The following is a 24,835-nucleotide window of genomic DNA, read 5'->3' as shown; positions in this document are numbered from 1 at the left end:
CAAATTCAATATTGAAGTCTATAGGAAGTCCACTCATACCAATCAGTATATAACTTGACTCACCCACACTGAATCACAAGCTGGGGTGATTAGAGCTATACAGCGGAGAAGAATGCAGCAAATGTGCCAAGCATCAATTAGTATAAATTCTGAGTACTCACACTGGGTTTTTAAAACAGGCAACAAAATCATGCAGAAACCTGAGATGGACAAGTACAAGAAAAAACAGAGCAAATGAAATAACACTGTCACTTCTAAATGTGGCTGATGTGCCCAAGAAAAACAGAATGATATTCAACAGGCATCACATTCCTGCACTTTTCAAAATCCAACAACACATCGAAACAAATTTGTACACCAAAGGACCATAAACAAGTTGAGGTACATAATGTATGCATCAAAAAGACATACAACAGATCTGCTCAATTAAATTCGCTTAAATTAAATAAATCACGTGAATGAATACAATCATAACACATAACACAAGCAATGATGCTTGCAGTTACAAACCAACCATAGGCAGTTGCACAAACAAGTAACAAATATATATTAAATATAAAACTGTACATTTTGCACATGAATTGCTAGTGGTGTCCAACAGCTTTGTATTATGTGCTAATTTGTATAGGAACCTAAGGAACGAATAGCGCATGACTAGCCCTCAGTTTTCTGACTTGACTTCCGCGAGATGTGAATGAATCAAAATTAAATTAAAAATATTTAGGTACTTCCAAAGTATAAATAGCACTGTACTTCCTGCTATCCTTTCTTACGCCTTAAAAATAGAAAAGTCGAGGATTTTAATGCAAGGAACGCCCCTTATTTAGCGAAGACAGCTGAATCGTTATTTTCCAAGCTAATATTTTGTCGCAGTCGTTGGTCATGCACAGTAGTTGACGACTACCTGACATTACATTTACTGTGACAACAACCGCCGAAGCAGATTCTAATATATATATTATTATGTAGGATAAAAAACATTAATATTTCGACACCGGCATTAGTATCTTCTATTTCATAACGAACAGACAAAACGCACAAATTGACAGTCATCGTAATACTGTTTAATAATACAATCTAATACTGTTTTAGTTCTGCAACGGAGTACATCCCTGTCGTAGAAGGCCGTGTCGTTTTGTCTACACAGTCAAAACAATTATCTACAGTCAAACATGAGCTAGCCTATATTCGGGTGGGGGAAATGCACATTCCTATGTTAGGAGTGCTGTCGAAAATTTAAAAACGCAAAAGTGACTAGTACTTACCTTGTGTATTTATTTTTGTTAATCCCATATAGCCTAATTCGTTTACAGCCTGTTCCACCTCTCCCTGCCCAGCCCAGTGTTGCAGGTCTTCATTCTTTTTCTGGACTCATGGTGGCGCTGCAGTGTTAAAAATTTCTGTAGAAGCCTTGGTATAATGATTTCCTTGCGCTCTCTCGTTTGAAAGAATTTTAGTAACCTCAGTCATGTTACCGGGGATTAACACAAATACGTGGGTGATTATTATTATTATTATTATTATTATTATTATTATTAGTAGTAGTAGTAGTAGTAGTAGTAGTAGTAGTAGTAGTAGTAGTAGATATCTTGATAATATTGTTGCAAACACCAGCGGGCCCAGCTGAACTATTTGGAATTTTTGTGCTTAATTGGAGAAAGTCATTCTCCATAAACAGCCGCAACAGCAACACGAGATAAGTTCATACAGCAATGCATCTGTCGTGGAATAATTCAAATATAGGCCCATGGTCTCAGACCTTTCGTTTGATTTTTGGAATAAAAGGATGATTAATTTTGTTCTTGTTGAAATCTGTGTCAAACTCTTGGTCAGTACCTTGCTCACTTTTTTTTTTTTTAATTCGGGCAGTCTAATGCGGTCCTTTAATGTCACATGGCTATACTTCTATAAAATGTGTGTGTGTGTGTGTGTGTGTGTGTGTGTGTGTGTGTGAGAAACGTTCATCAGGCTTATCCTGATGGGGCTGGGTTACATTATATACAAACCACCATGAGTATCCATCCATTGGTTTTAACCCATCCCACCCCACCTCCTCCTACTCGCCAGACTTGACCCTACCTCTGTTTTGTAAATCTATGCCATCTATCTCTTGACGTTCAAGTTCTACGGAACGTCACGTCCGTACTTGAACTTGCAGCGACTTGGCTACTTCGTCTTCTTTTGCACGGAGCTATGAAGCCCAACGCACAAATGCCGTACCTGAATATCCACTAATATCTGTAATTCACTTTGGATACTTCATGCGATAAAGGATTTCTTCCGCAGTCTTCTTCATAAGACTGGATTTACCAAATGTGAACCAACCTGAGACCGTGTCCAACATGTCTCGACGCAAACAGGGCAAACCCCAGCATTTCAGCAAGAGGGGGGTTTCACGTAAGTTGAGTTCATTATTTATTCACAAATGCGGTTTTTTTTTTTTTGGAAAGCAAAGGGAGCATCTTGTTTAGTACAAAGTACAAAAAAACCTTGAATTCGTTACGAGAGAAGTCAGTCTGGATTTTTTTCAGTGCCTTCCATAAGGGTCTCCCTTATGCTTTATGAATGGACTCAAACAAGCGCAGGTAGATAAAAAGATTACCTACATATCTGGACTTTTATGCAAGCTAACCGCATTAGTCTATAATGTCTATAAATTATTATACTTTTGGACATCTATTTAGAAAGTTTGGAGAAAACTGAGTTGCATTAAGAGATAACTTTATAAACCACATTTCTTAAACCAAATGTTAAAACGTCATGCGGTTAATCTCCACTTATTATACTTCATCAGAAAGCATGTAAACGAGTTTTATAGTGTTAAACGTGGGGTAGTGTTCGTATCTTTTTTCTTATTAGTTTATGCAATAAATGTCGCTAAAATATCTAACATTGGTCCCATTTACAATGTTATTTGTTCAAGGCTTTCTTGGTGGAGAACGTGTTGTATAATAATTAAATCCAAAAGTATTTTATATTTTAGTTTTCATCTCTAAATCTACATTTTGGCCTCACTCTTCTTTGCTCTTGTTGGCAGAGCATGACATCAGCTTTAGCCCATAGGGGGCAGAACATTAGACGGAGGATGACTGTTTGAACTTGACCTTGATCGTGTCAAGTCTAACTTTTATAACGTTTATTTAGTTGTGGCGCATTATTGATTTGCACTCGAGGTATCTGTTTAAATACTAATAAAGCAAATACTTAAATTTAATGCTTATGCAATATACCCTGGGTAGGGCAAGATACTTATCCCCTTCTGCTCCATGGCATTGCTCTGCTTGGCAACATGGTGTTGCTCCAAGCCTGGGCTTTGATCAGCAGCACAATGGCAAATTTCAGATTTAAAAAGGAATTAACAAAGTATGCCATTTTATTAGGTTATTGATTTAGAACTTTAAGAGCTTATGTTTTCATCTATCACATCAATCATACACTGAACTGAATGCTTTATCACTTAATGAAGATTCTGATATTTTAATGCTACTTAGCGATGTAGGTACCCATGACTATGCTCAAAGCTGACTAACAAGGCCTTATTTTTATACTGAATTTGAATTAATTAAAAAAAAAATTCTCAGAATGTTAAATGATTGTTTTCACATTAAAAAAAATTAACAAAAGTATTACTTTGCTGCACATTGGATATTTTATAAGCAGAGTCTTGGTATACATTGATTAGGAGGAACTTTTTTTTTTTTTTGCCCTCAAGAATATGCTTGGAACAGCCACTGTTGCTCCTAACTGATCTGACACAAAATTACATCCTGGATAAGGCTGATGGTAACAATCCCACTTTAGCCCTGTACAGCAGCACATCATCTCCTTTGCTCTTTCATAAGCTTCATCTTATCTTCTGGGAACTACCCCACATAGCTGACACCTCAATATCTAACCTCAGTTTAGAGTATCCCAACACTTTTAACTTAATATGTTCCGATCATCTCAAAGTCAAATTAGATTCTATTTTTTGATTCTCAGAGGTGTTGGGTTCATTAAGATATGAGATTGGCAGGATAATGAACAGGGTCAAGAGACTAAAGTGAACAATGCCCTCCTTTTTTAAAACCAAATTGTGGTGGGAAACCAGTGTTTTTCCTTTTTATTTTGCTTTTTCATCATTCTTCTTTCTTTATCAGTTATATTCTACTTAGAGATACAAATAATATATTGTTGCATGCTCTTTAAACTGAGTTTACAAAGAAAATCGAAGATAAAAGAAACAACATTAAAAGTAAAACAAACATAGCTGTACATTACAAATCTGAAGTGATCATTGATGTATGCCTGTAGACGATGCCTCCACAATTAGATTGAAACAAAGTATATATCTGAAAATCAGCACTACCCCTGTTATCATTCAGATTGGTATCACTTATAAGTCACAACTTTGCTATATATGTTTCACAGTGCATCCGTTCTGCTAGTATTGTTATTCATTTATAGTATCTAGCTGATGCTTTTATACAAAGCAACTTACAATTATGTCTGAGAACAAGTTGAGTACTTTAACTACTGAACCACCACTGCCCAGTTATTCAGTTTTTTATTGAGTCACCATAAAGTTTTTAAATATCAAACAATACATCCTGGTTTTCTGTTATTTTATAAACCTGTCTGTATTTTTTTTTGTATGTGTAATAGCTCCCCATGTGTCAGATGACGTTCCAGAGGAGCCAGACACTCATGCTCAGATGGTGCAGTGCCATGATCAGGACCTCCTTACATGCGGTCAGTGCCACTCCAGGTTTCCTTTATCAGATATCCTGATCTTTATTGAACACAAACGGAAGCAATGCCAAGACCACATCTGCATGGAAAAAGCTGGGGAGCAGCAACTGTCTCCTCCACATTCAGGCCTGCGCCAGGCCTGTGTCCCTGTGGAGGTGGCTGTCCAGATGTCTCCCAATAAAGAGGAGTGCTTGTCCTCCACCCTCCGTGGAATATGTCCAAAGCGGGAGAATATAACAGGTAGAATTACTGGCTTATCCTTATTGATTTATTTAATATCTTTTTGCTATTTTAATTAGAGACATCTGTGTTAGGGTTAGGGTCATTACTGTATTTTATTTGTACATTTGTAAATTACTAAATTTTGCTGTATTGAAAAAACAGTTCAAAATTAAGACTGCAGATATTTAAGGAATTTTACAACCACTAAGTACTTCTGTATCACATCACTGTATTAAATACAAAATCACTTTATTACTAATATAAAAAAGCAAAAATATACGATTCAAATCTGTGGAAATTAGCAGCCTTAACATTCCAGAGCACAGCATAAACTATTTATAGAGCACAAGCATATACAGTTTGACTTCTGTAAATAAGGTTATGTAGCATACTCAGTAAGCCTACAAGCTAGGTAGTTTTCAGGGTAGACAAAACGTACTTTATTTTATGTTTGTTTTTTGTTGTAAGGAACAAAATGAGTTATAAAACAGAGGAGAATTACAAACAAAAAGACTTAGGTACATAGCATTCAATTATTCATAATCAGTGACTTTGTATCAGTAAGCCATGTCAGTTTAAAAATAGGAAAGCAGTAAATGGGTTGGCTCCTTTGTTGTTATGCATTGGTTTGCAGTGATTTTCCAAATATTTGCATCCATTTTAATGTTCACTTAGTTATTGTATATAATCTATTTCCTATAACAATTCATAAACTTTTCAATTTCAACCTGTAGGCACAGTAGAATCTGTTGCAGGTACTTGTGTCTAGCTAGTACAGATTTTGGAATATATCAGCAGAGATTGTATTAGCATGCACAAGTTTGAGGTTTCTAAAATGTTCACTAAGCTTACGTTGTTTAAGCAGATGTCTGTCATGACAGATGGAATTCCGTATTGGCTGTATCAACTCTGGTAAATCCGTTAAGTGTCATGACTGGAGAAATTTGCATGATAAACATTTAAAATGTGCATGTGGACACAGAGCAGCTAGTAAGCCCACCCCCTCCCTCTTTGTTTTGTTCAGTCTGAATGCCCCTCAGAAGACCAGATGATCATTGAGGGCAGTAACCCCTTCTGTACAGGCCTCCCTCCCCCACCCTCTCTCACACTCCTCTGTGGTTTTATTAAGCACCTCTGAGTGAACAAAATACTGAAGAGTGATTTACTTGGTATATTGCAATAATGCATTAATGTCTCACACTTGATGTAGATATGATCCCTTTTAGCTGATGCCCTGCATGCCACACGAGGCATAATCATTACTCTCTTTGAGTTGTGCTAGCACTCATGTCCTGCAGCCTTCCTTCCTTTCAGCCTGCTTGGCATGGTGCCACAGTTTTCTTGGGAGGGTTACTACAGCCTGTCTGCTACAGGGAGGTGAGACGGAAGGCTATATGGGATCTCTAAACTTTGGTAACTCACTCTGCTTCCACAAAGTGTTGGTGAGCAGGTCTGTGTAGTAGTATTTCTGTCACACAGAAAGACTGAGGCCTGCTCACCTTTTAGCTCTAAGGTGCTAGCAACACCAAGATCATGGGTTCAATTTCCAGGGAACAAACATAATGAATATGTAAGTTGATCTCAGTAAGAGCATCTGACAATAATTGGAGACGAAAGATGTAAGTGAGAGCTACTTTGACAGATGCTGAAATTATATTGTAAGAGTTCTGGAAATGTTGGCATTTCAGTCTGTTTTCTTTTTGAGCGTGGTTTTGTGAAGGTTATGTGGACATGTGCAGGGTATACAGATGCCATCCCACCAGAACAGTGATCTATGATAGATATGTTATATAAGTGATATGTTATAGGGCTGACTTGAGATTCATTACTTTTGCTCCAATCATAATTGCAAACTAATGGTCCAGCATGGCAAATTGTCTTAATATAATGGTAAGAGGTAAACTAAAAGGTGGTAAGGAAAGTCTAAAGTTCAGCAGCACCCTATTCCTATTACCTCTGAGAATGTGTCAGTGTATTTTTTTTCCTGTCTCTAATTTAGTATACCTATGCAAAGAAACAAACAAAAAACATTAATTGTCCTTAGCTCTATTAATCACCTCTGCAATTTAATAACAGTTGTGGTAGCACACTGGGGATATAGGAAGACAACGAGAACACCGGTAAAAGACCACTCCTCAATGTTTTAACTGCCCCCCACCCCCAAAAAGATGCTAATAGACATGCTCTGTCAAATTTTTTTGCTTTAATCAGGAAAAAATCTAATTAATAATTATTCTACTAAATAAACAAAATAATTAATTACTGTAAATTATAGGTAAGGCATCATCTTGTTTTTTTTAGGACTTCCATGTTCTACATGGTGGGGAGCATGATCTAGTGACTGTACTTTAACAACATAGTTTAAAAATTCTAAATTTTCTCTCCTCTGCTTATGTTAACCATCTGTGATGTGTAGTACCCATAATGTGTATGAGAGATAAGGACAGCAAGGATGCCAAAGGCAGTACAAACAGAAGATTATATTCTGGGCAGGTGGTTCAGACAGGCCTGGCTGTGGCAAAACGGGTTAGGCAAAAAAAACAAGATAGTTTACTTTTTTTCTAGACACATTTGATGAGGCCTGAATTTTTGGCACTTTTCTTATTATTAACAAATCAGGAGTCATGTTGGATTTAATTAAGAATTAGCATGTGTAAAATAGAAAAATGAAAAGAGAAAATCAAATAAGTCCTATAGAAGGAGAGGAACAAGTGGAAAGACAATTTAGTAATGGAGAGAAAAGAAATGGAGATCTATGTATTTTTTTGCATTTAAAAATAAGAGGGAAACTAAAAGAGTACATTTTATGAGATAAGGTAGACAGGCTACAAGTCCATCCTTGAGGGTGATTCTTTGATATTCAGGTAAACGGCACAATGGGGTATTAACACTGCCTGTGTTGGTGAGGATGGTGGACAACATGTCATTGATTATGGTGCTCTTCCAATCCAGGAATCAGGTGACATGATTATGATGTATGCTTTGTGTAGCTGCTTTGGGCTTTCGGTCCAGCCATATGGTGTTTTATCTTTACATTTGTAATGATCCTATCTCAGTCTATGGTTTTCAAAATGGTGGCTATATTAAGTGAATGAATGTGATGCTTACTTATATGCTGATAAACTGAGAAAAGGGGTGACATGTTCAACTGACAAAAGCAACATTACATGCTGATACATGGTGAGAATGAGTGAGTGTGTTTACTAATATATGATTCCCTGACAATGTCTGTTGAAAGGGAAACTGTGACAAGGAAACAATGCCCTCATAATACATACATACATACCTAAAAAAACCCAAAAAAAAACTATCCATTATCTCAAAACTAAGCACTACAAAAATTGCCAGAAATTTTGGGAGAACTGTTGGCCCGTTAAAGCACAGGACAAATAAAATTGTCCATATCCACTCTCTCTTGGGCACACAAATTAAAGATGACCTATTATACTAATTTTCAATGTTAATAAATGTTATTTTTCTGGTCTACTAGAATAGACTTCCATGCTTATGTGCTCCAAAACCACAATAAGTTTCTTGTACTATACATTTCTTTAATCTCTGTCTGAAATGCTTAGTTCGAGCTCTGGTGTATTTATGCACCCCCTCCTAATAAACTGTCACGGCACAGCCCTCTCCTCCTCGGTTCCTCCCCATGTGTGTGTGTGTGTGTGTGTGTGTCTAGCACCATGCCCCTACCATGTTCATTAGTCCTGTCACATCTGTCTATAGTTATGTTCATTGGTGGCACACATATTTAAACCCTTGTTTTATTATTGTTGTTATTAGTGTTTGACCGCATGTTATACAGGCTTGGTTGTGAGAGACTGTGCCACGAGACTGTTTGATGCTGTTTGTTGTGTGTTAGTCAGTAACGTAGTGTCCTTGTCTTGTTTGAGTTAGTTTTCTCATTGTGCTAATAAACATCTGTGTCATCTAACATGTGTGCTCGTCTTTGCATCCTGCCTTGCCGCCCAACGTTACATGAAGCAGGTCTGCCCTGCTTGGTCACCTCACCCACTCTGTCCTAATTGGTCAACCACCAATCTTGCTGTCTACAGACTGTACTCTAAATTGAAAATGTGTTAGATTTATCAGTCTTAATAAACTCAATCAATCTCAATTATAAATAATTATTATAATTATACAAAGAAGATTTAGACTGAACATTGGCATAAGTTTAACATTTTTTTCTTGTGTTTCTTTTTGGTATAATTTATTTTCAAGCTGTACTGTGCCTTAGAAATAATTTAATCTATGGTAGTTTCCAAGTGCTTTACAGGACCTTACATCTTTACATCATAAGTCCACCTCCAAACTTGAACACTGTTCAACATCTAGTGAATGGGGGCAGGTATCACTGTATTTCCACACAATTTAAAATTGGGACTACAGCTGATTAGTAAAACCCTTATAACACACTAAGAAGTTGTCAAGTTAGCCTTGTTAGCTGAGAAGCCTACAGCTAAGCACTGTAATATGTGTTTAGCCGCAATGTGTTAGATACAGTAAAGCAAAAACAAATGAACAAAAAAAAAAGGTGTCACTTGTTTACCTTCAGTTCACAGATACAGCGGAGCTTCAATAGGTGATGGTTGCCATATAGCCAACTATGGAGAGAGGTTTTTACAAAGTAGTATTTATAAAAGCAAAACTTTTATAGTTTTATGTTTAATAATTCAGTTGGACACAATTTCTGGTCTACATTTGTTTGTTAAAAGTACCAACAGCTGTGAAAAGTGCTGTTTCTAAAGATTCCTCTGCTTAGACTAAACATTACCGTGGAATCACGCAGCGCAGTTTCAAGAGTCAGTTGTAATACATCTGTTACATTAATGTCAACCTGAAATCAATACTTTTTTTTAAAATCTTTAAACTCATGTTCAGTCACATTAATCAGGATTCACAGTAACAAATCATTTAGCCAGTTTTGTTTTTCTGAAATCAGCAAAAATGCAGTGACTTCTGCCCTTCTCTAAAAAGCTTCTATTTCACATGTCATGTCCCACAGGAAAAAATAATACCAACCAGTAATATTATGGTGTGTTTCAATGTCTAGTTGCACTAATGTTGGCTAGCAACATGACTAAAATGTGTGGATTTATTTTTATTATTATTTTTTTGATACCAATACTCTTGTTCCCCACATCTAAAATATCATGGTAACGAGCCCTTGTAGCTTGAATTATATTTTCAAGGTGTAGTACTGGAGAATACCAGATTATGTTTGAGGCATTTTAGCCAGGATTGTTTTAAGAATACAACTCACCTACACTCTACAGATACAGCAGTTCTTTCAGATAGCTAAAATTACTTTGTATAGATACAATTTGGCAATGCTCTGTCTGCTTTGTCACTCTTACTAAACTAATATTCATTGCCAAACTGATCATCTAGCACTGTGTAATGATAGAGTGTAAACATGGATTCATTACCCTCATGATGAAGTGCAGGCTATTCGCACTATTCAAAATCCAATCAAATTCTGATTGATAAAATCATGTCCTGCCCATACTTTCCCCCCATTTCACTCAGAAATATGTCAGGTTAAGTAAGTAAATTAAGTGCTTTTTTTTTAAAGCAAGTAGGTAGTATATGTAGCTAATGTTAGCTACTAGTACCTCTAAGTAACTAGCTTGCATAGCTAGATAACTAAATAGCTTATTTACATAGAGGATAATTAAATTTTTCTGCCTGTGTCCCATTCAAAGAAATAACCTGTGCTGTCCTGTAAGCCTACAATATAAGATGTCAATCCCTTTTCCAGGTGGATTTCTAATTATATTTCAACAAGATGTAACTCAGCAACTAACTTGGCTACAGCCAACAATGCCACACTTGAATGGTCATAGTAGCTACCTTGCTTGGTTTAGACATCACAAATCTACACATAAGAATGCATAGTTTACAGGTTGTGAACATGAAATTTATTTATATAGCGCTTTTTACAACAGCTGTTGTCACAAACCAGCTTTACACATGTTACTGTCCAAGCCCCCAGTGAGAAAGTGAAGAGAGATGGTGACAAGGAAAAACTCCCTAGAACATGTGGAAGAAACCTTGAGAGGAACCAAGACTAAAGAGGGGCCCATCCTCCTCTGGCCATCCTTTAGGAGTAAAATGTGCAAAAATTGAGTATCAAATTGAACAGTCCTCCAGGAGGTGCCAGGCACACAGTAAATTAACTGAAACATTGGTGGGAACATTCACAACGCAGTGTCTTCTTGACATGGCTAGCTACAAAACTGAACAAACTCTTCAGGCTTCCAGTACTTGCTATGCATTGTGTGCCAAGCTTGCTGTTTGGTGGGCAATATGTAAGGTGTTATGATTGTGTCACCATGCAAATAGTGGTTTATTTGGGAGAAAATTACTCACTCTGGCATGCACTTTGGGCTTTGTAACTGCAGACTGTTTACATGCACAACAAGATATATAACAATTTAAAAAAGGGAATAACTAGAAAAGCATAATAGGTCCTCTTTAAAGAAAATGTCAGCACAGTTAAAACATTATGACATTATGGATGCATATGGGATTGCTTTGAATTTTTACATTTTTGTGCATGTCCCTGATTTGCATGCTGTGAAAGAATGCACTTTTACAGTTTAATGAAAAAATAGTTTGAAATTGACATTGAAAAACCTGACAAGTCAACTCAAATCATTTGAGAAATCTGATTTAACAAACCATTTAAGTTTATTAACTCAATTCTGTCATAAATCATTTTCTTAAATAACTATGAACAAAGCATGTTTGTTATATACAATTAAGCAATAGTACCAATATTGTAATATTTGTTAACTCATTAAAATTAAGTATCTTTGACTGATGCAAATTACATTAAAGTAACTTATGCACCCACAATTACTACCAACTCATTTTGAACTATTAAGATAAAAATAGTCTATAGATGTCACAGCTTATAAAAAGCAGCAACTCGTTTAATTTAAGGAAACCAAAAGTGTTAATAAATGTAACTAGCATTAACTCAGTACAAACACTTAAAATTTATAAAGACTCTATACCAAAACACTTAAATACAAACATTTATTCAGTCCATCAACTTCAATGACAATGAACATTCCCATTAGCTGTTAAAATAATAAAATCGATAAAAGAAAATTGGGGTGCAATGCACAGAGCAAATAATTTTTGTAAAATGTAATAAAAAATGCTTAAAAGCTTACACATGACTACCTCAGCACCAACTACTGCTAGTGATGTGATACCTAAATTCCACAATACAAATTCGCAATGATGCAAAAATGTGAAATGGCAGCAATGAGGCATTTTAGGGAAAAAAAGAAAAAAGACCTGAAGAATAGTATTTTAGGTAGAATCATGCCTGGAAATGTTACTTGAGAAACAAATATAAAGATTTCTCAGTAAAATGTCTTACATGCACAGCAGTAATACATTCCCATCAATGTTTTTTCCATTATACTTCTCAATACTTCTTACACCACCAGTTTGTTCTCAATCAAAATAATAATTTGCCAGTGGAGTACATTTCACTGATCAGCTTATAGTGTTGCAGTGACATTTACTCACTTCATTGAGGTTCTTTCTGGATTTCTTGAAAATGAACCAATTTAAAGCTAGGTGAACTGATGAGAAAACATGTAGGACTGATATGTAGGTGAACTGATGATAAAATATGTAGAATATTTCCATCTCCTTTACTGTATTTTGTCATATTAGTTAAGGCTATATGAAACTATATGAAACTGTCTTTGTTAAGGGAATAGACATTGATGGAATGCAATTGTATATGTTCAATTCTGTCGGTCACTGCAAATGTAACCTTATTGAAAATCTTTGCTTGAGTCACAGTGGAAATGATGAAATACTCAGAGTGATGTATGTCTAAAACCATTCATATAGAATACAGGTGTAATTTGTTTTATGTATTTTAACATTTTCTACTGGGGCCTAAGCAAAAATTGTCAAATATTTATACTTTAACCAGCACTGGAAAACCTCATTTAACCTTGCTGTCTTCATATTCACTGTTTAAATTAAACAGGTGAATGCTAGCAGTTTGTACATCACTAATGACATGAACATTGACATATTTCCTAAAGACAGTGGTAATTTTAGTATTCTGGGTTAGACCTCAATTTCAGTGGGCTGAGGTCTATCCTGACCTGCATGGACCTCACAATGACCTTGATTTATGAGGTCCATGGAGGTCGGGACAGACATTTTGAAATGCCCAATGAAAGTTCCTTCATTGCTGATACTCCCTTTTACCTTTATGCATACTACATTTCCTGATGCTTCTAAAGGACCATGCAAGCTAGTGACACAGTCACAGCCAGAACTCATCAAAGGTGATTAGTGCAATATCCAATTTGTTGTTACCAATGTTAGCCAAAGGATAAGTCATAAAAAATTAGTGTAGTGCAATATATAAAAAATGGTCAATTACAAGGTAAGACCATGCAAGGCAGTTCTTGTTCACCTTTTGGAGACAGACACAAATATCCATGGAATGACAAAGGTGAAGGATGCTTTAGGCAGTGATGAGACCAGTAATACTTTAATTAATTTGAAAACTTGAAAGTTTTCATAAGGGATCTAAATTGATGAACATCAAAGCTCTTTTGTTCAGTGTCAAAACTTCAGTTTTCTGATCTGCATATTATGTGGAGGTTCCATGTATTATTCATTGGTAAATGTTGTGTTGGGTTTTACAGTGTTAATAAAATCTGTAGGTAAAACAGCAACTAATACTGCGCCTAGAGATGCTGTTGAGTGATGTTCATCAGGTGTTTTAATGCAGCTTGGTATAATTCAGTTAGCAGCACTGTCAAACAAAGCAATCAAGTTTGGGAAGTCAGTTATAAAGAGCCTCTCTGCAGATGCCCTATCCTCTACTGAATGGAAAGAGTCAGTACCAAATATGGATAGTCCACTCAGTGGTAAGACATAGTCTAAATCTGCTGCAAATGATGAAACTGGGAAGTTGTCTTCTGAGATTTTTTTGCTGTGTCCACTTGCAGCCAATTGCTTTGGTATACCTGGCTCTGTTGTTTTGAAAATTTAGCAGTTTGACTTGGCAGATTTGGAAGAAAAAATATTACTGATACAGCATGTTTTAAGATGTACTTAGATATGAATTTGTACAGTTGTGGAAAAATGTGTTGCATAGTTTTCAAGTTATTTGAACAATAAAGTGAAGCTTTTTGCAACATACCAGAAATCCTGTGTGAATTCCAGGCCTAGAGGCTACTTATTTCAAGATGACTTAACTGGCACATAAGGTTTGTTAGAAATGGAGGACAATGTGTCCAGATACTGTACATGTCCAACTCTTCACAGTCCATTATCTGGATTAGTGATGTTTTCAAGGGACAATTCATTTTGTTGTTGACCCCAGATGTGGTCAGTTGTCTGATACTGTCAGTTAAACAGTTAAATTGCAAATATCATTTTACAACAAGAAAATGGCTTCCTTTACACAGGAAACAATGGGAAAAAAATTAATTCAAGTTACTTTGCTAATAAGGCTAACCATTGTTGATGTTGTTTGTATATATGGCTGACTGTGTGTGTTGGATCGGTATATTTAAAGATTTTCCTGCATGAAGAGGGATAAATAAAACTTTTAAATAAAAATCACGATCTACATGATTCAATGGATCTGGTCCCACATTCCATAGGTAAGCACTATTGATCTGGGTTAAAATATGCAAATCTTATAGAGCTGCAGTAATATAAAAAGTGGACATAACCATGTGTTTACACCAAGTAATGAATTCAAGAAGAAAAGTTCTTAATTGAAGGAGGTTGAAATGTACTTAATTCTAACCACTACAACTTCTCATAATATTTTGTTGAGAACATAGAAATTGTTTGACATATTCTGGCTGAAAGTTGTTAAGCAGTGTATATGACCGGTCATAAGTCAGCATTTATAAATTTCAGCTTTGTGAAGCACATGATTTACAGTTGTTCTTGATACTGGTTCAAAGCAATGCAGATTGAAGTTTAGTTGTGTTTTTATAATATGTTGAATATTGTTGGGGTGTCATATACATACAGAGGTGATGAATTAAAAGAATACTAAAATTACATTTAAAAGATCAAAAGGAATTAATTACTATTAACAATAGTTGTCAAGGATGAATAGTTTAAATAAGTGTATTATTCCTACCTCTAAATGTCTTCAAATTGTCAGATAAACTATATATACTTCTTTCAGAAGTTCCTCTTTGTACTCCTAATTCCAACAAGTGTTTATATATTTCAGAGTGTGAAATCTCATTCTGTAACATATTCTGGATGAATTCCTCATATGGTGCCAGTGTTTCTGACCCCATTGTCAGCCTGTGCAGTGTGAATGATGTAGGTTACATTTGAGACAAAAGCTTCCTGGTAGAAGTAAATAACTAAATAAATTACCAGTTTCATGCATTTAAATTAGAATTTTTTATTTTCCTTGTTGGTGCAAATAAAAGGAAATGTAATAACATTGCATATAACCTGTTCTCTGTATTTTTAGACCAAATCAGAATTCAGATAACATGTAGTTTCCCATTTTCCATTTTCCTATTTGGAAACAAAAATTTGGATAACAGGTTGTTATCCGATTTCAACGGCCAAAACCTACATGAACCTACTTAGCAGGTGGGTGAAAGGAGTTACATAATCAAATTCTATTGCATAGACATTATAGTAACTTTACTGGTGATAACATGATAGCATATGTGAGGAAGGCCTTACAATTGATAGTTTCACCTGATTGAACCCATCTGGACTGATATTGGAGAGTGCCTTTTCTATTGCTTAGTTGGTACACAAGCCTACAGGTTCAATGTGGAACCAATGGACAATGAAACAAACCCAGCGTGTTCTTGATCCTCTGGACTTTATTCCCAAAGCTGGCTTAGTCAGAGACCTAGCTGCACTAGTGCGTAGGCCTTTCCAGAAGGTAGCATAGTAGGAATCTTGGTACCTGTGGTTCTGTAGGCTGTTCCTACCTTTGTTGAAGTTTCTAGAATGGATTAATCACTAACGGCTCAACAAAAGTTCAGTATTTATCAGCACAAACAAAAACAGAATTGCTTGATCACAAGTAGGCCTATAGGTCATATAAAGGTGGTGATCAGCTAATTCTGACAAACATAAACAAAAAAAATTAAATGAAACTGAGGTCTGTTAGCGTGTTGGCTTAGTGAAGTTATTGGCTTGGTTCCTTGGGTACAAATTAAACTTATTTGTTTCTTCTTGTGTATTGTTTATTGTTTTTATTTTGACCTGGGCATCAAAACTTTATTTTTCTCCTCCACCTTGTCTCTCTTTAAAACCAGAACAGGTTTTAAGAACAGGTATGCATCAAGGGAGGGGACGCCTGTCCAGAGTTCATGTATATAATATCCTTTGTTTTAACTATAATGGGAAAAGGCATTCTGAGGTGGTTCACCATGAGCAAAATTAACCAATCATACCTTTTGAATAAAGACTTCAAACAGTGCAGTATCATACACATAGACAATATGAAACTTTAATTCCTTTCCTACTTGCTTGAAAGCTACAAACTACTAACCTTCTAATATAATCTAATATATTTTGTCTAATTGGTTCAGAGAAGAATCCTAGTAAACACAATTTGAAGTGGCTAACAATTTTATTTATGTTAAACATGAGGTAAGCAATCTATAAAGAAGGTAATAATGAGTAATGGACAATAATTATGACAAGTAGTGAAGATAATTAGAAAAGAAAACCATGGACAAATTACCAAAATAATAGAAGCAAACACAATTTGAAGATTACACTAAGATAACCAGACATTGCTTGCTTATTACAAAATTTGAGGTCATGGTGAACACCATATTAAACTGTTATTACTCTGTAGATCTTAAATCTATGGGAAAGAAATGTATCAACATTTCTTATTGCCATGTTGCACAATGCACCTATGAAAGACAAAAATATTTATTATATACATTGATATCTCCTGCACATAAGTTCAAATGGAAGTAAGTTTTATCCTTTGAATGTGCACAGAAAATTTTGGTTGTCCTGAAACCTTAAAGTTTGATGGAATTTAAGAACATAGAATTTAACAGACCTCAGAAACTGATGAAATTGTGGAAATCAGGATATTCCCACATTCCAAGATGGTAATTTTACAACTCCTAGGGCCAGCAGAAGAGGACAGAGAGCCATAAAACTTGGGTCACGTGTCCTTGCTGAAGTCGTAAACCTTATTTTGTTTAATCCTGTTAATGGCAGCGTAGCTGGACTTACTGGCACCACAGGCATCCCGGTTCCTGTCCGTGGGTAGAAGGTGAAATGACCCACCCTTACCAAACCAATTTTTTATCAGAGGAATAAGGAGTAATCTATCTTTGCTACATGTGCATCCATCTGATCATCACAGACTGATGTGGTTTGCATGGGGCTGTGCATGTTTTGCTTTGTCATAATTATAAAACTCTTCTTAAAACTGATGCATCAGGTCTTGAGTTTGGGTCTTTTTACAGATGTTAGAAAACACAGACCACATGATTCCATTATGATGCTGTCTGTTCTCAGCCTTATCTTATTAGTTAAATGTCTGGCAACAGTAACATGAAAGAAATGGAGAGAAACCAAGACAAAAAAATTCAGTAATTTTTAAGGCTATATATATTTCCCCATTTGCTACTATAACTCATCTTAGAACATATGTATCCAGTTATGGTGACTACTGGAACCTGGCGTAGAGCCTTAGCACTGGGGTGAGTGTTGAAGAATGAAGAATTGGGGTTGCCTGATTCAGCACATACACACTGAATTATTAATTCTAAAGTAAGATTTTGGTTTCTTTATTTCTCTTGTTATTTAATTTTTATGCTAGGGAATGGTTTATACACACTACAATATTCATTTTGGCTCAAGTCTAAGCACTGCTGTCTGTGAACAAATGCCTTGTATGTAAATATTGCCTCATAAAGCTAAGCAGCTAATATTGTTTCATTAGTTGTATTACACTCATGTCAGCTACTAATAGAAATAATACTTATGCTTAAATAAAATAATAATCTTAGTAAAACAACTTTTGGTCATATTATTTAAACAATTACAAAGTTTTTAATGAACTGTCAAATCTTTAACACTGGGGCATAAGCCACAGTAGATGGGAAGCCTTGAATGTTGACTCTCTGGCTGCACCGCTGACTGGCAACACTAGTCTTTTTGTACTGGTCCATGCTCTGCCTGAGGGAACCTCCTCAATGAGCTCTTTCACCAGACCCTGCAATTACATGCTTTTTTTTAGGCCTGTGGTATCAAGAGAATAAACTAAATAGAGGAAACAGTATTGTTCAAAGTAATTGCTGGAAAATGAATAAACATCGGAACATTGTAAATATATATCCGCTTAGACAAATAATCTAATCTATGGCATAAACATCAGACACTGATGGAATTTATTTGACTTTGGAACTTCAATACTACATGGATTCTATCACCTCTCTGAATTTGAAAGAGATCTGACTTTGGTATTTTGTTATTTGAATGAGTAAATGAGATTATTATGAGAGTGAACGAAACAAAGGGCGGAAGAGAATGAAACCAAAACAAGGAAGCACAATGACACAAGACCAGGAAGAAAACAAAGCATGTGGAAAAGTGTCGCCGTGAGAAACACAAAGCCAGTGAGGGGTGATTATGACAGAGACCAGAGACCAGAGGTTCTTTACCCCTGTACTGCTACAGTATTTTTAATACTCAGTCAATTATTTTACTTGTTTGCTGATCAAAAATCAGAATCATTATTTAGAAAAAATAAGGAATTAGGGGTCTATAAGTGTCTATCTAATCAAATCAAAATGTATTTATATAGCACTTTTTTTTACAACAGACATTGTCACAAAGCAGCTTTACAAAAGTTCAAACCCCAGTGATCAAGCCAAGGGCAACAGTAGCAAAGAAAAACTCCCTAGAGCATGAGGCAGAAACCTTGAGAGGAACCAAGACTCAAAGCGGGGGGCTTGTCCTCCTCTGGCTGACAATGGTTACCACAATAATTAAAATTTTAAGATAAAAATTAATTACTAATACTAAAATGAAAAAAATAAGCAATTAATGTCTAGTCCAATTTTCTAGAGGTCCTAGTTTTGTCCCGAGGGAGTACGTGTCCAAAACCCATCCCACAAGAGAAGGTCCATTAAGTGTGGTGGGCTACAGCAGGGGACATCTGGGGGCGATGAAAGTAGCCATGGCAGCTGACATGGGTTGAGGCTCAGTAACATCATGACCTCAGGGGTTAGGTGTACCTCAGCAGAAAGAGAGACTAGATTATTAGGCATGTCCAAGTACTAGGGTGCGTAAATTGGGAAACTATATTGTGCAAAGATGGACTCCGGCAAATCTAGCTATTGCCACACAGCTAAAAGGATAGAGCCAGAAGGAAACACAGGCATCATGGCACCCTGGAACATCAGCACTCTGCCACTTTCAGTCAACAAACTTCAGTGACAAAACAGAGGTGAAGTGACATCCCAGTTTACCATAACTCAATGCCCATGGACCCCCAGATCTACAGCTTTACCTAAGATGGGAAGTAGTTAATAAAATGTCTGACTGTACAGTACAGTTTTCAACCTAGCCTTAAATATTGAGACTGTGTCTAAGATTTGAACATTTACAGGAAGGTTATTCCATAGTGTTGGAGCTTTATTGGAAAAGGTTCTGCCTCTGCGTTAGATTTTCTTATTCTTGGTAATAGTAAAGACCCTGCCTATTGATCTAAGCATATGTGGTGGATCGTAATGCACTAAGAGTTCATTAAGGTATTGTGGGACAAGACCATTCAGTGCTTTGTAGTTTATTAGAAGTATTTTATAATCAATATGAAATTTTACTGGGAGCCAGTGTAAAGTAGCTAAGATAGGAGTGATGTGATCTCAATTCCTAGTTCTAGTAAGAACTCTGGCTGCTGTATTTTGAACTAGCTGGAGCTTGTTTAGGGACTTAATGGTACAGCCAAATAGACCGGCATTACAGTAGTCCAATCTTGAAGTAATAAATGCATGTCCAAGTTAGAAAGGAAAAGTAGCTGAAATTATGTAATTGTGGTTGTTTCATAGTACTGATATTCAAATGTTTAGTACAATTTATTCAGCGGTGTCTTTTCAAGATGAAACACTAAGTCAATTATTGTGAATCTAATTAAGTTTTTCAAACAAACCTTTTGTAAAATACAAATGTGTGTTATCTTGAGTTTGCATACATTTATCTATTTATTTATTTATTTTTAATAGCTAATCCCTAATCACTGGTCACCCTAACCCTAACCCTAACTATCTTTTCTGCATCATGTGAGGACAGCATGTTCTTAATCTTTGAAATGTTCCTAAAGTGGAGAAAGGCGGTCCTAGAAATATTATTTACATGAGCTTTGAAAGAGACTGGAATCCATAATAACTCCAAGATCTTTAACTGTTAGAGAAGATGTGATTGGGAGACCATTGAGGTTCATTGAGTAATTAGAGAGTGAGGACCTAGCTGTCTCTGGGCCTAATAGATACACATCTGTTTTGTCAGGATTAAGTGAGAGAAAGTTCCTTAACATCCAGTGTCTGATTAGGGGTCTAACCATTGCCTCCGTCAAAGTAAATGAACGACCCCATTCAGTGGCCAGAGGTATGATATCCTGATGTAAATTAATAATGTTGTTGAATCACCAGGTACTGTTTTTCTGACATCTGTCACTTTTTTCAGTAGTTAGGGCTCTTGTTGTGTGTCTGTCCAGTGTGACATTTATTAGTTATTAGCTCATTTATTAGTTAACTTATTAGCTACATTGGTAAGATTAAACTCTTACAAGAGTTTAGCAAGCTAGCCAGCTAACACTGATGTAGTTTATTGCTTTCATCCTCTCTGCAGATGGCCTGAAGCCACAGATTTCTTAATTTACTGTCTGTCGCTTTTTATAGAAGTAAAGATAATTCTAAACTGTTTGTTTGTAAATGTATATGTTATTTCATACACACACATACTTTTAGGCACAGTGCTACTATTTTAATCAGTTTGATAGTTGTCAATCACTCACACCACTTGGTGTGTGATGAGCCATACATGGAACCTTCAGACTGATTGCCTGAGAAAGATTGCCACAATTTTTCACTCCTCAAGATCTTACTTGGATGCATGTCAAGATACCAAGTGCCAACCAAGCATAGACTGACAAAGAGTACACCATCTTGCAGAGCAGAGTTCTGAAGCATCCAGAGAGACTGAATTTATAGTTTCAGAGTGACTTTAATGTGTTTAAGGAAGGGTGTGGTAAATACACCTTGTAGAAGTGCTAGCAACCTCTTCTTATGAATTATTTCCAATTTAAGTTCAGGACCTTTTATGTTTTGTTAAAGAAATAGACCGTGTATCCATATAGATAATGATTTATACCTTGCTTGGTGCATGTACCTTAGTCAGTGAGCTTGAATTACTTGTAGTTGGGTTTATTCATAGCCAAGGCATAGTGGAGGTTATTCAGATCTTTCCCTGTTGCTGAAGATGTTTTTTAAATGTATTTTAATTTCCACAATACGATTTGTTAATGGTCAACACTTGGCTCTGGTACATATATCAATGCATTCTGATAGTATGTGTATGCACTAGCTTCAATTAAAATCCTGGTTACGTCATCCAAGATATTACAAAGAGCATGTCAAATAATTTCCTATTCCTGATGTGTATAGCTATCTGTGCAGTATATCAGTTCAATATTATAATAGTTGCATTTCCATAGTAAAATGGTGTGGAAGTGCACAGATGCTTGAGTGAAGTGGATTACTTATCAGTTTAAAAAAATCTGTAATAATCATAATCATTTTAGTCACTAGTCACATAGTCTACTAAAGACTTAAATCTATTCTGAATGAGTCCTACGGATGTGTCTGACATTCCAGATATTTCACAGACTTTGATTCTTCATTGTAAAATTAGTCCTCCTTCAATCCACCTTCAATAATAATAAGAGCCTTTTAATACCGTATATCTCTTGTATTCCACCCACTATAATTTAAAATAATGAGTAGGTTAAAGATTGTGGCAATGGAAAAAGGAAAAGGTTATGCAAAGACAGTTGGTGGCAGTTAATTGTAATCTTTGCAAATTGTAAGTATCACAATTTCTGAATCCCTGCCAAATATTTAATGCAGCTTTGACTGAATGCATTTTTTTCTTCGGTCTTTATGTTCAAGTTAGAAAGGAAAAGTAGCTGAAATTATGTAATTGTGGTTGTTTCATAGTACTGATATTCAAATTTTTAGTACAATTTATTCAACAGTGTCTTTTCAAGATGAAACACTAAGTCAATTATTGTGACACTAATTAAGTTTTTCAAACAAACCTTTTGTAAAATACAAAAGTGTGTTATCTTGAGTTTGCATACATTTATTTATTTATTTATTTTTAATAGCAAATGCCTAATCACTGGTCATGGATCACTGAGAACTGATATTTTTCTACTTCTTCCCTTCAGAAAATGAAGAGCCTAGCAGTTACACATGTATAACATGTGTGCAGCCTTTCAGCACTGCATGGTTTCTGCTGAAACATGCCCAAAATACACACGGCTTCCACATCTACTTGGAAAGTGAACCAGGAGGCCCCTTAACACCACGTGTGGCATCTGCTTCAGACATGGTGGGAGACTGTGGTTCACAGCCACCCTTGCACGCAACCTATCTAGTGGACAGCAGTCCCTTCAACCTAATGACGATACAGAGCAGGGATGATGCTTCAGCCACAATGGAGGGTCAATATCCTAGGACACCTCCACTTTTCAGTCCCCCACCACATCACCACATGAGCACTGATGATGTGACTCTGGCCCATCACCACCCAAGCACCTTTGACAGGGTAATGCGACTGAATTCAGTCCCCCTGGATGCTCCATCTATGGACTTTTCACGCAGGCTACGGGAACTGGCTGGACATTCTAGTGCATTTTCACCACCCATGTCTCCTAACCAGCCCAGCCCTATTCAAAAGCTTCTACAGCCATTCCAGCTGGGGGCTTGCCAGTCTCCTTCTGGCCCCAAAACTACACCCAGCCAGCAAATACTCACTACACCAGTCCTCAAGGTCAGGTCCTGTGAGTTCTGTGGTAAGTCTTTCAAGTTCCAGAGCAACCTGATTGTTCATAGACGCAGTCACACTGGAGAAAAGCCTTACAAGTGCCACCTGTGCAATCATGCTTGTACCCAGGCCAGCAAACTGAAACGCCATATGAAAACTCATCGACATAAATCCTTCACCAGATCCAAAGCAGATGATTGTCTTTCAGTTGCCAGTTCTCCTGATCCAGGCACTGGTGACTTACTAAACAGTGCCACCAATACTCTCAAATCAGTAGTGGCTAAGTTGACAGGTGAGAACAATAGAATGATTCAAGAAAATGGAGAAGTAGAAGATGATGATGAGGAAGATGAAGAGGAAGAAGAGGAAGTAGAAGAGGAAGAAGAAGAGGAGGAGGAGTATGAAGAAGAGGAGACTGAGAATAAAACAGGAGAGAAAAATGATTTTAGTTTGCTTCTAGAGGGATCACGTCATCATGAAACCAGTAGGCAGCTGCATAGCAAAAGTGCTGAGGTGGTTCAGGCTTATTACAACACTCTAAACCAATACAAACAAGGTAACCCCAGCTCTGGTAATGATTCAGGTGACAGTGATTCAGCTGTTGAGTCTGACAAAGCTGAAGAAGGCTGCAAATCAATGGTGAATGGAATATCCTCCTTATCTCATGAAGATGTTGCACAGAAACTTTTGGCAGGTAGCCCAGGCTCCCTCAGCTCCCTCAACAAGCGCATCAAGGTTGAGAAAGACCTTGAACCCACAACCCCTACAACCCCCAATACTGAAAACATTTATTCCCAGTGGCTGGCTGGATATGCTGCCTCTCGTCAAGTCAAGGAACCTTTCCTCAGCTTTGGAGACTCAAGACAATCGCCTTCTGCTACTTCCTCTGAGCATTCATCAGAGAATGGCAGCCTCAGGTTTTCCACTCCACCTGGTGAGTGGGATGGAGCACTGGCTTGTGAGCACAGTGGTACAGTATTTGGGACCAGCACTCCCCATCTGAACTCTAGACGATCCAGCTCTAAGGATGGCCGTCGCAGTGATACATGTGAATTTTGCGGCAAGGTTTTTAAGAACTGCAGTAACCTGACAGTGCATAGGCGCAGTCACACTGGTGAGAGGCCTTACAAATGTGAGCTATGTAGTTATGCCTGTGCCCAGAGCAGCAAGTTGACGCGACACATGAAGACACATGGACAGTCTGGAAAAGATGTTTACAAGTGTGAAATTTGCCACATGCCTTTTAGCGTCTACAGCACTCTGGAAAAACACATGAAAAAGTGGCACAATGATCGACCCTTGGCCAATGATATAAAAACAGAATGGAATGAAAACACACACTCTGCCATGCACTGAAAAACATTTTGGAATAATGTGAAGTTTAATGCTTTTTACGCCTTCCTAATGTGCAATAAATAGCATTTTGTACTTAGTTACTTTTTAATTTGGCATGCTTTTGTGTGTTAATTTGATTTGATAGCTGTATATTTGGTGATGGTAGTTTCTATCTTATGTATTGCTGCATATAAATTTGTGGATATCAAAAATAGCATAAAAACAAATTTCCATGGAACACAATAGAAAACTTGTCATTATACCTCGTACACAAAGATAAGAGACAGATCATAATGCCAGGCCTCCATACCTGACCATACACCATGCGACCACACACCACATTGATTATGCTCTTAAATTTTGTGACAGTTTTTATTTAAAGGCTGAATGAGGACCACTGTTCCAACTGCAACCAAACCATCTATGGGATTTTTTTTGCTGATTTTACAACTGATTTCAGCTATCA

General features: G+C 36.6%; 2 protein-coding genes across 8 annotated transcripts in view; one reads left to right on the top strand and one right to left on the bottom strand.

Annotated features, from left to right (window-relative positions):
* cep170ab (centrosomal protein 170Ab) overlaps positions 1–1,356 on the bottom strand; it is a 46,624-nt gene extending 45,268 nt beyond the window's left edge. For 4 of the 7 annotated variants that reach the window (XM_081710454.1, XM_027013903.3, XM_081710458.1 and 1 more), the window contains exons 1-2: positions 1,266–1,332; positions 64–200 (exon numbers count right to left, since the gene is read on the bottom strand). The gene's annotated coding sequence lies outside the window, so the exon portion shown is untranslated. Of the gene's footprint in view, positions 1–63; positions 201–1,265 lie in introns of all 7 variants that reach the window. The other 3 variants (XM_081710455.1, XM_081710456.1, XM_081710457.1) reach the window with 3 other exon arrangements.
* Positions 1,357–2,172: 816 nt separating this feature from the next.
* On the top strand, positions 2,173–24,508 carry bcl11ab (BCL11 transcription factor A b). Its single transcript, XM_027014950.3, has 3 exons — positions 2,173–2,397; positions 4,645–4,971; positions 22,436–24,508. The coding sequence occupies exons 1-3, from the start codon at positions 2,343–2,345 to the stop codon at positions 24,388–24,390; spliced, it is 2,337 nt and encodes a 778-aa protein (XP_026870751.2). The 5' UTR covers positions 2,173–2,342; the 3' UTR covers positions 24,391–24,508.
* The last annotated feature ends 327 nt before the right edge of the window (positions 24,509–24,835 follow it).

Source organism: Electrophorus electricus, chromosome 3 (assembly GCF_041902795.1).
Source record: "Electrophorus electricus isolate QZ-2024a chromosome 3, ASM4190279v1, whole genome shotgun sequence".
In the NCBI taxonomy this organism is placed as follows: domain Eukaryota; kingdom Metazoa; phylum Chordata; class Actinopteri; order Gymnotiformes; family Gymnotidae; genus Electrophorus; species Electrophorus electricus.
Note: the sequence above shows the minus strand (reverse complement) of the source record. Positions and strands in the feature narration are given on the sequence as shown.

Coding starts and splice junctions, on each gene's coding strand:
- bcl11ab (XM_027014950.3), top strand. CDS start 2,343: ATGTCTCGACGCAAACAGGGCAAACCCCAGCATTTCAGCAAGAGGGGG. Junction 2,398..4,644: donor CAGCAAGAGGGGGGTTTCAC/GTAAGTTGAGTT, acceptor TATGTGTAATAG/CTCCCCATGTGTCAGATGAC. Junction 4,972..22,435: donor AAAGCGGGAGAATATAACAG/GTAGAATTACTG, acceptor TCTTCCCTTCAG/AAAATGAAGAGCCTAGCAGT.